General features: G+C 29.5%; 1 protein-coding gene across 1 annotated transcript in view; it reads right to left on the bottom strand.

Annotated features, from left to right (window-relative positions):
* The window catches only part of LOC111628448 (trichohyalin-like), a 75,086-nt gene that overhangs the window by 1,445 nt on the left and 57,808 nt on the right, over positions 1-15,833 (bottom strand). Inside the window, exon 12 of the mRNA XM_023372245.1 lies at positions 39-125. Coding sequence (XP_023228013.1) covers positions 39-125 — 87 coding nt within the window. The remainder of the gene's footprint in view (positions 1-38; positions 126-15,833) is intronic.

Here is a 15,833-nt window from a genome sequence, read left to right on the forward strand (position 1 = left end):
TTTCATTTTTTTTAAAAGAATTTCAAAATGAAAAATACCTGTCGCAAAGAAGAAAGTTGCATAAGTATTTTATCCTGTCTTGGAGTTGGCCGTCTAGTAACAATTTCTGGGTGAACAAGCGGATCCTTCAAATACAGTTAAAATTATTATTAATACAAAAATTCTGGATGAGTTTATAATTCATTAGATGGTTGAAATTTTTTTTTAATTGTATAGTAAAATCTTTATGATATGAAATGTTAATGTGAACTTCTGATTTTATGAAATGTTATACAGTAGTATAAGTGGATGTAAAGGCAGTATCTACTGTAATTTATTAAAAACTGAACAGAAAATTAAATTATTTTACATTCTCAAACATTTTTGCATTTAAAAATTGATTGTTTCAGAAAATAAGTTATTTAGGTTGTATTTGGTTCCTTCAAATGAAATAGAGACTCAGATGTGCTATGTGATTTATTGTATGGATATAGACACTGTACACGCAACACTGAACATCTTGCTCACTCATTCAAAGGTATATCCTCTTCACCTTTACAATGGCACCCTACTCTTCCTCAATATTGTCAGTGTTGTCACTACAGTCTACATTTCATTTGAAGAAACAAAATAAAAATAGAATTCTCCTACATTAATTTGATTATAAAAATTATTTTTATGATGCTGAATATAAAATATAATATTTAATATATGTTTAAAGAAAATTGTTATATAATTTGATATTTTATACATAAAATGAATATCAACATTAGTAAAATAATCCATAAAAATGAATCACAAACTCTTGAACTTTGGTTGATTCAGAATAAGTATGTGAATGAATGATAATTAATTCACTTTCAGACTTAGTATTCTCTATCAAGGATTAAGAGTCAAACAACTTAAATAAATGTTCACAAAATTTCAAAATCTGTAATTATGTCAGTAATTTAACTGGTTTTAACTTTTCTGAAGATAATATATTCTTTAAAATGGTCAAGACTATCATGTAACAGCTTGTTTTCGGCAGTAAATATCATAAAAATTGTAGTAAATTGCAGCAGTAAACATTTGGTACAATTATTAGTTTGCACTGCCATATTTTGTGTGTACTTTCATTTTAAAATTATATTCTTATCATTTCTGAGTCTTTTGTAGATGGACAATTTTCTTAAATAAGTCATTAATAATCATTTACTACTACAAAAAACACACTATTATTCATAAGGTAGTCACAAAAAAAAGAACCAACATTTTTTATAAAAATGCATTCCAAAAGAAATACAGAAAATAATGAATGAGACAATCTGATTATTAAATAAAATATGGTCAACTTTCTTCACATTCAGTAACTATGCACAAAGAATATTTTTTGTACATTCATATCATGAGATGTTCACAATTATACCATCTATATCATGTGGTTCATATGAGTAAAGTTGAAATATCTGAAAGCTGTTTTGACTTATCCAGAAAGTTATTTCTGCCCTGCAATAATTGATGGAAAAAATGCATAAAAAAAGAACCAAGTATTTGCATGACTAAATTTTTTGGGCATTACAAAAGAAAGCAGCATCAAAATTATTCACAATTATTAGTTAAGTAGATATGTCTAAGAAAAAATCTCAGGGCAAAGAATGTTTTTCTATATATTTGTATATTATTTAGAAACAATAAATGATTGATGGCACATTGGAGAATCAATAGAATGGAAATACACATTATAACAAAAACTTGGATTACAATATTTCTAAACAAATATTTTTAAATGAGCTATCTCAAGATAATGATGTCTTTTCATACTAACTGCAATTTGTGTTTAATTAGCCACAAATATCATCAGTCTTAATAAATATTTTGCTTTAAACAAAACTATTAATAAAATTTAATTTATCATTTAATTACTTATATTGTTATTTTCTCTTAGCTGTTGTTAAATTACTGCATTAACATAAGTGAAGTAAGAAATGCCAGGAACAATGACATAGAAAGCACGTCACACAAAATTAATAAATTAACTGTTGATATACATTTTGGATGAATTGCTATTAATTAATTTAGAATATAAAAAACCAAAAATTCCACTAATTAGTTGGTTAAGTGAGGGTATCATCAATATAATAGGTAAGTGTTTTTTCTGTTCTGTAATATGCTTATTTAAATTTGTCTTAGCTGCCAACACACATTAAAGTATTGCCTTCTTGTTTTTCTAACAGTGTGCTACATATGCCTGATCTGTCTACTTTCTCGTTAGTTCCAGGATTACAACATAATCTGCAAGGTGCAAGCAAAAATATCACCAATAACAAAAAGGAAGATTCTTACACCATTTTAATAATTTATGTTAAGCTACTCACAGAGGTTTGTGGGGTTGAACAAGAAGCACAACTTCTTTCTTCCAGTGTTAAGGTACACAGGACCATTAAAGAGGCATAACATACAAAATGATATCAGCTTTAGCCATCTTAGCATCAGACAAAAATTACTAACCAAAATGGGATGAAGCAAAGCTTTTATTTACACTATAAAATCAAAGAACCTTATTCTTGGCAGAAGCTTTATATATATTAAAACATCTAAGGTGTGTAATGTTTTCACATTCAAAATATCAAATATATATAAAATCATTTACTTTTTATGCAAAAATATTGTGAAAAACTAGTTTTGCAGTCTATTTTTTATGAATATTTAAACCATTCAAACCTAAGCATTTGAATTTTATTTGTTTTAGAATAGCATCAACTGTTCAAGTTGTATATAAACAAAAGTGCTTTTAATTTATTATTTGTATAAAGCTATAAAAAATATGAAGCCATGAACTATTTCAATTATGTGAACTGCTTTGAGAGAATGCACACAAATTTTGTCTTATAATTTGGTTTGTTTTTTCATAAGGTTTTAACAGTGATTATAATGACACACACAGTATAAATGATATTATTAGCTGCTTTAAAGCAAGATTTAAAAATTCATAATTCACTCCAGGAAACATTGGAATTTTTTTACAGTTGTGCCAGATGCAATTTTCATTTGTACATTATCTATTGCAAATTGTATTGTTCAAATTCTTGCACATTATTAATATTATAAAATATTAGTGACTATTTTGGCCAATAGATTTAATCCCTTAACAATTAAAATCTCACTCCACATTTATGAAAGGTGCTTTTGTACTGTACCTAGTTACCAGACAATTTGCAAATAATAAGAATCAAAGAAATGAAAAAACTGTTAGTTGGCATTAGACAAGACTAATGTAATGTTGAAAGTGGTTTTGAATGTTTTCAGGTGATGTAAAACATATCTGGAACACACAAAATTTGAACAGATTTGTCAGCATATTCAAAAAAAGAATTCAGAAAGGAACATTGTACAGTACATTAAACCTGTGTTTCAAATACAAAGTATTTTGAACATTTTGAGTAGAATTATACCATAATTGAACAATGTTTGAATATTTTTAAATTTTAGTTTTTTTCAGGACTTGTTTAAATATTTTTAAATTTTATTTCTGTAGAAATGTCCTAAAAAAACCTAGGGTTTAAAAATATTTAATCATATGTTCCATTATAGTGTAATTCTATTCAAAATGTTTAAAATATCAAATATGTTAAGCACGTGTTTTAAACACAATGTTTCTTTCTGAATTATTTTTAAAATATGTCAATGAATTTGTTCTGAAAACAACATTAACACAATGTTGAAAGTTCTCAAGTCTTGTTTAATGACAACTGACAGTTTATTTTTTGATTCTATTACAATCTTGGCATATTGTGTGTTATTAAATTTAATGTAATAAAGAATCAATATTAGATATCTTTTTCAATTTTGAGGAGAGATTTGTCACAAAGTATGTCAAATACATCATTCAATTTTGATTAATATAATTAAGTCATTATTTGCTAAATATAGCATTACAAATGTTCAATACAATAACATAGCCAAGTGTCTTTGTAAGAAGGCATGAAAAATAATTTTGTAGATAAACTGAGACTTATATGTATATAAATATTATTTGACATTTACAGAACTATATAAATATAATTTTTTACTACAATTTTTATTTTGGTCAAGAAGAGCAAATGACTCTGAATATATCAATAGTTCAATATACTAGATGTTAAAGACTGACCAAACTTTGAAATGTAATAGTGCAAGGAAAAATAAGTATAATTAGAAAAAACGTTAGTAACTCAAAACACTTAGTTTGAGATAAAGAGGGGTTAATTTTGATGTTTTTTAAACTATAAATTTAGCACATAGTATTTTGTTATTTTTGTTGTTCATATCTGTAGATAACATATATATACTGAAACCTGATGCTTAGCAAATAGATACCCACAACTGCTGTAAATAAATGGGCTATAATTTGGAAATATTAATTATGAATTATAAATAAATTTGGCACTAGAGGGAGGTGTTGTGTGCCATCTCATATTAAATTTAATAATTATAATATTTAATTAATTAATTTAGAATAAACGGGAAGAAAAGAATCGGCTTGAAATGAGACTCAAACCCTCAACTCCTGCTTACTGTGCAGACACGTTGCCAGTTACGCTACACAGACCTTCGTCAAATCTCCTCTTCCAGTATATATAAGCCTAATGTATAACCATCGCCAGTTAATAGGGTGGCAACTGGGAACACACCCGTGCCCTTGGCCAGAAACATCCACTCAAAAGCACTCAGTAGGCCATTGCATACCCCGGCAAGGCAAAGATATACAGATATAAACATTGGGAAGAGTTGCGGGAGTTGTGGGTTCGAGTCCCGCTTTGGGCCGATTCTTTTCTTCCAGTTTATTCTAAATTAATTAATTAAATATTATAATTATTAAATTTAATACGAGATGGCGCCTAACACCTCCCTCTAGTATCAAATTTATTTGTGATTCGTAATTAATATTTCCAAATTATAGCCTGATTATTTACGGCAATTGTGGATGTCTATAATTTTTGTCTGTAATGTCTGTAATTTTTGAAGATTTAAATTATTTTATTAGCATACTGTATTTTGTTGTAGGAGTCAGAAAATCTAACATAAACACTATGTGTTCCATGATAAAACTGCAATAGCAAGTTTCTATGCTAAATCCCATATAGATTAAAAAAGCATCAACATTTATTAGTTTTTTTGGTGGCATCACATATGTTTTGTGAAGAAACATGTCACCCCACAATATCTCTGCACATGGTGGAGAAAAAAAAATATCACACCTAAAAATGTAAAAATATAGGCTTGTTCAAGAAAGTTGCTCTGTAACAAATCTGTATCCTTCTTGCTTAATTTTTTTTTAATCTGTGACACTGATGTTTGTATATGTAATAATCTCTTCAGTTTTGTCAGTCAAATTTCTAACCCAGTGGTTTCCAACCTTTTTGACTTGTAGCACACTTTTACTATGATGATCACAGGAATAGACTTTCTAAATATAGTTGATAACAAATAGCAGTGCATTTCATTTTTTTTTTATAAATTTTATTGCTTTAATTTTTTTTTATTCATCTTGTGTACCATAAAATGAATAAGAAAAATTAAAGCAACAATTAGTTTCCAACAGGTGTACTGCTGCAGCATACTAGCTGGCCACTGATAGAAACACAAGAATCCATCAATGAGTTGTGTAACTTTCCCGGCAAAAAAATTTTAAATTGTGTTGGCACTATCTGTTATGAAATTTTATTATTATTTATAATAGCAAAAAGTTTTTAATTTTGAGGGTAGAGATGAGTTTTACATAAAAAAAAAAAAATGCAAATGCTAATAATGAGTAAAATCTTCATTAAATCTGATCCAACTTGAGATATGACATATGACCACGCTTGATCTTTAACTACCAAAATTTCATAGCCTCAATCCTCTCTACAAAATTTCAGAAATTTTTGACAAATTGTACAGGAGTATTAAGTTTCAAAGTGGATGAACAAAATCATACCACTTACATATGCAAAAAAATTTGGGATTTTTTTTTCTATTTCACTATGTTGCAAGGTACCCAAATCCAAAAATGTAAAAATATTGGAGGTCATTTTTTTGACTGATAGCCATACTTTCTCTCTGTTACACATAACACCTAGGAAAGTAAAAAAATGGCCATTGTTGGAAGGTGAGTTAGAAATTGTATAAATTGAAGGAAAATCTTTTATTTTTAACTGTAGAAAAATCACACAAACACAAAGTCTTCCAATATGCAGAATGCCTAAAAACACAGAGATTGATCTTTTATTGTAGGCTATGACCCATGTTAAGAAAGAAAAAGAAAGAAACAGTACACCCTCTGCCAGCAATGATGATAAAAAATTTCTTCAAATTCTTAAAAAATACCTAAAATGTAGTTAGTCCTTGATGTTGAAATTTTTTAATCATCACTGCCAGCAGAAAGACATACTTCCTTATTTACAGATTTTAGCCTCCAATAAAAGATCTATCTGTGGTATTTTTAGGAATTCTCTGCACATTAGAGAGAGATTTTTGAAAAAATTTTTTTGCTATTTTACAATGTTAAACATACTGTAGTTTAGTCCTTGAAATTTTTAAGAAATTTTTTTTATGGTTACATCCAAGTTTGTTAACCACATAAAAAGTCAATAGCAAAACAAGCTATTATTTATTGTGACACTGTCACAATGCTCTCAATTTTAGTAGTGTCTTGCCCCTGTATATCACACTCTTCCTGTTAACAATAGTCATGCCAGTCATCTATCTAACTCTGTTCAGGAAAAAATATTTGAATTGAAATAACATGACTTCTGGTCCAAACTGGCAGTTCATATACAATTAATTGGACCCCCTGCTGCTAAGATTTCCATATTCAGTCCTATCTCACTCTGTTCTTGAGATTAATAAAGGTCAGACAAGCAGATGGACACCAGTGGGAATTTATAGGTCTGCAATTTAAGATGCTGGAGGTTCTACTGTATAAATATTACTATCCTAAGCATTGCCTGAAAACTGTATTATAATTTGTTAAATTGTGAAAAATTTGTTATGGTTAGATAATGGCAAACAACGTATAATGAATATAGATACATCCAGTAATAATACAGAAAATTTTATTGGATGATTATAACACTTTGAATAAATAATTGCCCATAGAAGTTTCAAGAACATGCAAAATTTAAGCTTGCATATTATATATAACAATTTGCATTTTTTGTTATGTGCAGGGTTACTTTTCTAGTTAAATATCTGAACTATCAACACTGGAGTGAGAAATCAAGTCTTATTCAGACTAATTCACTTCATTTTGAATTTCATTTGTTTTTTGTAGGTAAGATCCTAAATTACATAAACTTTCAAAAAAGTCAGAAAAAATTGATTAAAAAAAAGTTTGATAAATTTGTTCCCATAACTGACTTCTGATGACATAGCTGGCTGGATAGCTGGCCAAGGTAACTACAGCATCATCCTATCACTCTCAGGACTGGGATCAAATCTGGGCAGAAAACCTCAAGAATTTTTCACAGGCAGTCTGTCCTTAATATGTCAAACACTGTCTTTCACCATCTGGCCATCTAGCAAAACCCAAGATGGGTAAAAGTTCTCTTAGTTAGGGTTGCTCCAATAGGATCCCGGGAAATCCCACAAATTTCTTAAAAATTTACTTTTTTCTTATTTTGTGTTAAAATTGAGGAAATTTTGCAAATAGAAAGTATAATTAATCCATAAACTGTCAGAATACATTTGTATTTATTAATTTTAAGCCTGCTTATTAGTTTAAATTTTTGCTCATTATGGCATGTCACAAATGGTCAATAATCAATATGTGACTTATTTGTGGCAAGACTCTGAAAATTCTTTACTTGTCAAGAACCTGTAATATCTGGAATAATTGTGCTTATGCTGTCTTAATTTTTAGCCATGCCCAGTAGCTTCAAATAGCTGCATTATTCCAGGTTGTGCAAATTGGGCAAGGATACAAACAGGTACAAAGTATGCAGGTATGAAGTTTTTCTTCATAAACCTGATTATTAAAGTCAAATGAACTGCCAAATTATCAAGCTACAAGCTTGATGCTGCTATTAAAGCAGCCGAGGTAGCCAAATCAAGAATACTAGACAGCAAAAGTAGTACTACAACACATCTTAAAAATGAACTAGAAATCTTCCAGGCTACAGGTGAAAAAACACATCTATCTTCTCTTAAATGCATTAAAGACGATTCCACTCGCATCAATTGAATCAAAAAGGGCATTCTCGGTAGCAGGACTCTTCTTTAGTAAAATAAGAATCAAATTGAATGATTGGAGTATTGACCATCTTTGCTTTGTAGATTTTTATAATAAGGTAATACAAAAAATTATTTTAAAATGTTTTATTTAAAAAACAAAAATTACCTTCTAACTAGATCAAACTTCTAAGTTTGTTTTCTTTAAATTTTCAACTCAATTCAAAGGCTTTTTGTTCTATGCAGTTTCCAACAAACTTTAATAAATTTTTCTACTTGTGAAAATTTCTATGTAACTCAAAAGTAGCAAACTTTGAAATCCAATGGGAATCACGTGCCAGCCCGATTCGAAAACTAAAGTCATTACATAATGACCAGTTTCTTATAATGATGGTTTATGTATTTTTTATATGAATAAAATTTGTATTAGCAGGCCGGAAGTCGGAGGAAAGAAGTTCTCCAACTTCTGACCCGCCTTGTCAAGACAAACTACCTGGGGTGTACGTAGGGTTGCCACCTCATAACTTAGTCTCGCCCGGAGATGATGATTTAAGAAACCAAAAAAACCCATATGCATACATATACAGTTTTTTTATTTATATAAATCCCATAAAAAACAATTAAGCATTAATCATGTGTCATTAAAAGGTTGATTAAAATAGCAATAAAATTTTTTTTTGTGCGGGTAAAAATTTTGAATTAAAAACATCCAAAAATAAAAAAAATTTTTTTTAAGGGTCCAACAGACCTTTTGTTATGTAATGCTATTTAACCTGCTTGAGTCTGACTGTAACTATATACTATAATTTACCATTAATCATCAACCAACACGAACACCGATCATCAAACTCATCTATATAGGCTATATCATGTCACTCTCAATAGACATCTCCTGACAGAACAGTCACAAGAAAGAGTACAACTACATAGCATGCAGCAGCACTGTGCCTGCGCCAGTTATAGACGTTATGTCTTTAAGCCAACGACCACCACACTAGTAATTTGGTACATGGGGGAAGAAATATACGCCACGGTTTGCATATAATTTTGTACATATTTCAACTTGCACAACCTGGAGAAATATTAATTAACCCCAGAGCCCGGAGATAACTCACTGAATCCCGGAGTCTCCGGGTCAAACCCAGACAGGTGGCAACCCTAGGTGTATGCAGTGCCTCTCACCGACCATAGATGCGACAGGGAATTAGTATACATTGACGCCATGAAACAGGCGATTGGAGTCAGATGGAAGGAGCACTGATGGGACATCCTACACAACAGATCTACCACCTCATTATCTGTATATGCTTCAGATCCGGAGATCTCAGCAGACTTCGCAAGTGCCAAACTCCTTATTACAACATCATATGTGAACCACCTCAGGTGGTTAGAGCAAATTGAAATATGCAAAGCCTACAACTCATCATCACCCATCAATTCCAAGGATGAAATCACCTTATCTTTAGCGTGGAAAGCCGTATTCCAGAAAAACTATTCAATTTAAATGTGTTGTCACTCCCTAATTATTGTCATTCAAAAATGTGTTGTCACTCCCTAATTATTATAAGCATCGTTGCTTATAATAATTAGACTCCCTAATTATTATAAGCATCGTTGCTTATAATAATTAGGGATGCTTATAATAATTAGGGAGTGACAACACATTTTTTCTCAGACTTCCGACCCACTAATATGGATTTTATTCATATAAAAAATACATAAACCATCATTATAAGAAACCGGTCATTACGTAATGACTTTAGCTAAATTAGTTTTCAAACTGAGCTGGCATGTGATTCCCATTGGATTTTGAAGTTCGCTATTTGAAATTTCGTTCCAAAAAAACAGCTGGTCTTTGTTCTAATGGATTGTTACAAATGAAACTCAAAAGTAATTTTTTATACATATTTTACATAGCATTATTAATATTATTATTTTGGAGGTTGCAGATTATATTGATATTAAGTTACTTAAAAATGAAAATTAATTATATCATTCATTTTTAAGATTTATTTTATATCTTAAAAATAATTAATTATATCCAAGGATTTCCTGGGATCCCAGGAAACAGTTCACTTTTTTCTCAGAATCCTGGGACAAGCAAAAGACCGGGAAATGAGAAACCCTACTCTTAGTGTCCACAAGCTAAAAAGAGCCAAAAATGGAAGAAAAAGAAAAACCTCCTGACAAACAGCACTGTAAAGATCTGTAGATATAACCGAGTTCTTACTTCTGATTCAGTAAAGTGGCATATTTTTTACTTAATTCTTTCACAATTTTCTAATTTTTCTAAAATGAGTAGGTTGATGATGATAAATAAACACTATATAATTAATGATCCTAAAAATGCAAGATAATTTTGATTGTGATAGTATAAATGCATATTAGATTATTCATTTTATGCAGTATATAGATGATTTAATCTTATATGTATATCAAGTATAAAAATTATTAGTTAACTAATTTTGTTAAAATTAGTTAACTAATGCATTTAAAAAAGTCTTATTAAAATTTTAGATACCAGTTACAAGACTAAAAATAACATCCTAAGAGAGCAAAAGTGAGTAATTTCAGATACTTTTGCAAGACATTTATTAAAGTTTGTGAAAAAAAATTATTTATATTGGAAATTTTCATCATTGTACTCAGTTGTTAAATAATAATCTCAAACTTTTTGATTGATAAAACAAAGAATTATACATCATCAAATATAGTGTTTATAAATCTAATTTAAACAAATATTATTTCAAACATAACTGTTTTAGTTAAAAAAAAAGTATAGTTATATTCTAAATATCATCTTAACATAATATTTCCTTTCTTAACAGTTTGTGGTGGTACTTAGTGCCCCCTCTCAATACTAGAGGGCATACTTCCAGAAGATATGAATTAGGGGACACAAGAAATGTGAACTATTCTTTTATCTCATTCCTTATTGTGATATACAGGCTGGCCTCTATGTTTGTTACAATCTCATATCGTAAATTTTCAAACAAATAACAAAATAACAAAGAGAATATAATTGTACTTAAGTTGTCTAGGTTCAGTACTAATTGTACTAATGAGCCTGAAGACTAAAACAATTACATTTCTAGAAGAATTAAAAATAAGAATTCTAATTTCACAATTAACTGTAGTAGCTACAGTAACAGCAGACTTTAGAAAATATATATAAAAATAATTGATCATCTTGAAAAAGTATATCTGTATTATCTAAATTTGACTCAATGGAAGATTAGAAATTTGGTTAAACATAAGTTTCTTCAGTAATGAATAATAATTTCACATTTGGACTGACTTTGTGTGAAGAATCTTAGAATAATTCCAAGTACTTTATTAACTAATTAAGATAAGCTATCTACTATGTGTGCAAAAACATCTTACATATTTTTATTTAAATAGTTAAGTAATAACTTTTTCATTAAACAAGCCTTCAAAAATAATGATTGCAATTTGTACAAGAATAGTCAACTTTCCATCTAATTTTGAATGTTAATTTTTAAGATGGCACACATTCGATATTTGCCAAACATTTGGCCAATACCGGGTAGTGTGGATGATTTACTTGGGACTTTGCTTGACAAATATTTGGTATTCGCTGTTTCCCAATCCCTGTTGGAATATTATGCCAAATCAAAAGGAATGAATCGCGAACAAATATTCTTAATTTCCACAATGAACTGATGCTTGGCAAATAATCACATGTGTACATATGTACTTGTCACATAACAAATGCTTTGGCAAATACTTTAGCAAAAGGCAACTAATCAGCAATTGGTGAATACCAAATGTGTGGAGCAAACTTTAGATGTCATCTTAACATGACTTTTACATCTGACATTAAAACAAAATGTTAGTTGAGACAATAAGTATAAACTTAGAAAATTTACAAAAAATTTCTGATGGATGAATTTTAAAAGTATCCTTCTTAGTCCTTTTCATACACCAACATCATGTTTGTGCTGCTTCTAGAGGGAAGATTGAAACATTTTGCATGTTAAGGTGGTCGAGAAACCTCCAAATAAAAGTAGACTCTGCTACAAAATTGTTATTTCCCAATGGTGTACATAAAGCAACTAAGAAGGAGGACACTTTTAAAATTCATTCATTGGAAATTTTTGTAATATTTTCCAAGTTTAAAAAAATATATTTTATATAATACTAATCAATTAAAAACAAAAGAAATGATTGGACTTTAATTTATATAACATTTTGTAAACAAAAAGTTTTTTAGCTTTATTCTTTTGCCACAGGATAAAAGCCTGTATGTATTTAACAAAAATTAGTTACAATAAATAGAACTAATTCAGTCTTTTATACAATTTTCATGATTGTAATTGTATAAACAATTGTATAATTGCAATTTTAATTTTTAAATTAATTAATTTGTTTGTGTTAAACAGTAATTCAATCTAAATAAACTTATATTATTTGTCCATTCTATATAGAATAATTCAAAATAGAGAGAGATGCTTAAGATGCAGCAGGGTTAGATAAGATAATTAGGATTTCAATCAATTCAATAAAATAACAGTGCAGGATTATCTTCCTTGCTTTAGAATAATTACTCAATCATTTTTATTTCTATTTGAATAAACCTTTTGCTGCTATCCAAGGTTGCATGTAATTGTGTGATATGCTGTATAAGTTATTTTTTAAATTTAAAAAAAATACAAAAAAAAGCATTTAGAAATAATAAGCTGTTTGTATAATAAAATTTAGAAAAATCTAGAGTTGATTAGGAATAGAGAAAACAAATTGTAAACAGATAACTTTGTAATCTCGTCAGTAAAATATGGTTCAAACTAGAACAATAGATTATAAAGTAATTTTTTTAATGATTCTGTTCTAATAAAAATGATTTGATAAATTATAAGAAATTTTAATTACAGATTTTTGTATCAAAACAATTCAAGAAACAACTGCATATAAAAATAAAAGCATGACTGTTCTTTACAATCTCATTATCAAGACATAATGCATGACTGTTCTTTACAATCTCATTATCAAGACTGATTAAATAATTGCATTTAAGAAACTTTGAAATTAATGATTCTAATTTAAATTGATATATAATTTAAGTCCAAAGAGAAAATCATAATACATTATCTAACTGTTTCTTCAATTTCTTATATGAAGTTAAAACTGGTACTATTATGATGTAACATAACATGTACCACAGTTTTTTGTTACAAATGGACTATTTACATCCCATAATCATCTTTCTTATTTTAATAAATGATTTTGTAACAAAATGGGAATATTTTTGAGAAACAATCGTAACAATAAAAGCGAAATAAAGTAAATTAAAAACTTTCTTTTTCTATAATGTATCTTCCTTTTTTCTGAAGAGCCCAAAGATCTAAATCAGGGGTGGCCAAAACGTGGCGCATGCATGCACCAAACGTGGCGCATTGGACGATTACAAGTGGCGCTTCAGTTAGTTCTGAGCAAAATTGCCAGATTTGGCTTTTATGCGATTAAGAATATTATATAAAAAAATTAATTTTTTACAGTCTGTCATGGCAAGTTCATTTGTTGCACAATTCGTTACAGTCTATTTTGCAGATAAAATGGGTGTTCTCCACATTGTAAATTACAGTGGATCAGTTTACAGGCGTGTAAATGGCCGAAAACATTTATTGTGATTAAAGTTATTCCAAGCTGATCTTGTTCTCAGTGCCAATAATTGTGGGGCAGAGTAATCTTTACCAAACAAGACTCTGGCAGCAATAGCCCTCTCGTACAAGAGATTATTGTTGACTATTGTAAATTGGTGCTTCAATAAACTGTCATAAATTAATTAATTCAACTGCATGATAAAGTTATTCCCTTTTCTCTCCTAAGCAAAGCAGATTTATTTTTATCTCTATTTATCAACCCCTAACATTGAACGTAAGATTGTACAAAAAGTGTTTGAGTTATATGGCACATCTGAACTCGTCTGTCAAAAAATTGGCACATGGTATGCAAAAGGTTGCCACCCCTGATCTAAATACACAATATGCTATCATATAATATAAAATTTATCTTGAACAGAATTCAGCTTTATTCTCAGGATAATCTCAATAATAAAAAAAGAAAAAATTTAAGCTAATAAGTTTATTAGATGATCACTTTTATATTAGCCCCATGTTAAAATATTAAAAACATACTATAATATAATGGAACCTGGTTAAGTCAAATATGATTAACTCAAATTCACTTTTACTAGAATGCATGCATTTTCTCCCATTATTTTAATGTTGGGATTTACATGTTAATTCAACTTGGTTACTATGAAATTGGGATATTTTTTAACTCAAGCCAAAAATTCTGCCTATACATTTTGTGTATTTACCAATAAATGCACTTCTACATTGCAATGTGACAGTGCAAGCAGCATTTGCAATGCAAATAAGGGGAATTACCCACATCACATTCAAAAATCATCCAAAAATACCCAAATCTACCAGCCCTCTTCTTTTTCTCTAGGAAATCATTTATGAATGATGTATTTTGTCTATTCCTTAAATCACTTGATTTTCTCTTATGTCTTCTCAGTTTCAGCTGTGTCATTTCATGTCCTTCACTTATCAATGAAGTGAATGATCTGCCATCTTCGGTAAATAATAAACACACTTAATTAAAAATTATGTTCCTTTACCTATTTGAATCCATAATGGAATAATTTTTAATTCATGCATTTTTTGCTTACATATATTATAGACAACATATTAAAGCATTAAATAAACTGATTAATATACCAATATGCTTGTTGAGAGGACAAGAAATGGATTTAACTTTAATGTTTTGATATTTTTTGCATCGTATTACTAAAGATAGATGTTAAATTTTCTGAAATTACCCACCATCACCGAAAATCTAGTAATTACCTGCACATTGATAATGTTGACTGAGAGAGAAAATGACACCAACGAAGTGTCTAGCTGCTGATAAACATGTTACGTGGGTCATTCAATAAGTCCTTAGAAAATCCAATTGAAGGCACTTGTAGCTTCAAAAATGGCACATTTTTAGTAAGCATCATGACTCACTAGACAGTTGTGAAAGTCTCAGTCATATCCATAACATGGTTTAATTTTTATTGTCGATTGAAGCAAGAAACTTTTGATTATTTATAAAAATGGAAAAAAATGAGTTTCGAGCAGTGATTAAACACTTATATTTAAAAGGCTTAACATTGAAAGAGATCAAAGCTGAGTTGGATGAAGTTCATAGTACATCTGCTCCTGTGTTTGCAACTGTTTACAATTGGGTAAATGAGTTCAAATGTGGCTATACATCCACAAAAGATGAATGTCGTTCAGGATGTCCATTGGAAGTGACCATTCTCGAAATGATTGACAAAATCCACGATATGGTTTTGAATGATCGATGAATCAAAGTGCGTGAAATAGTTGAGGCCACAGGCATGTCGCAAGGTACAGTGTTTTCAATTTTGCACGAAAAATTGGGTGTGAAAAAAATCTCGGCAAGATGGGTGCCGTGTTTGCTCTCAGTGGAGAACAAATGTAATCATGTGGTCGACTCTGAGGCTATTTTGGCACTTTTTTGTCGCAATCCTGATGAGTTTCTGCATTGATACATAACTGTGGACAAAACATGGATACATTACTATACTCCAGACCCAAAAGAACAGTCAAAACAGTGGATTTTTGAAGGCAAAAGGGCTCCAAAGAAGG

The sequence above is a fragment of the Centruroides sculpturatus genome, unplaced genomic scaffold (genome assembly GCF_000671375.1).
Source record: "Centruroides sculpturatus isolate CEXI.00-Female unplaced genomic scaffold, Cexi_2.0 scaffold320, whole genome shotgun sequence".
Taxonomy (NCBI): Eukaryota; Metazoa; Arthropoda; class Arachnida; order Scorpiones; family Buthidae; genus Centruroides; species Centruroides sculpturatus.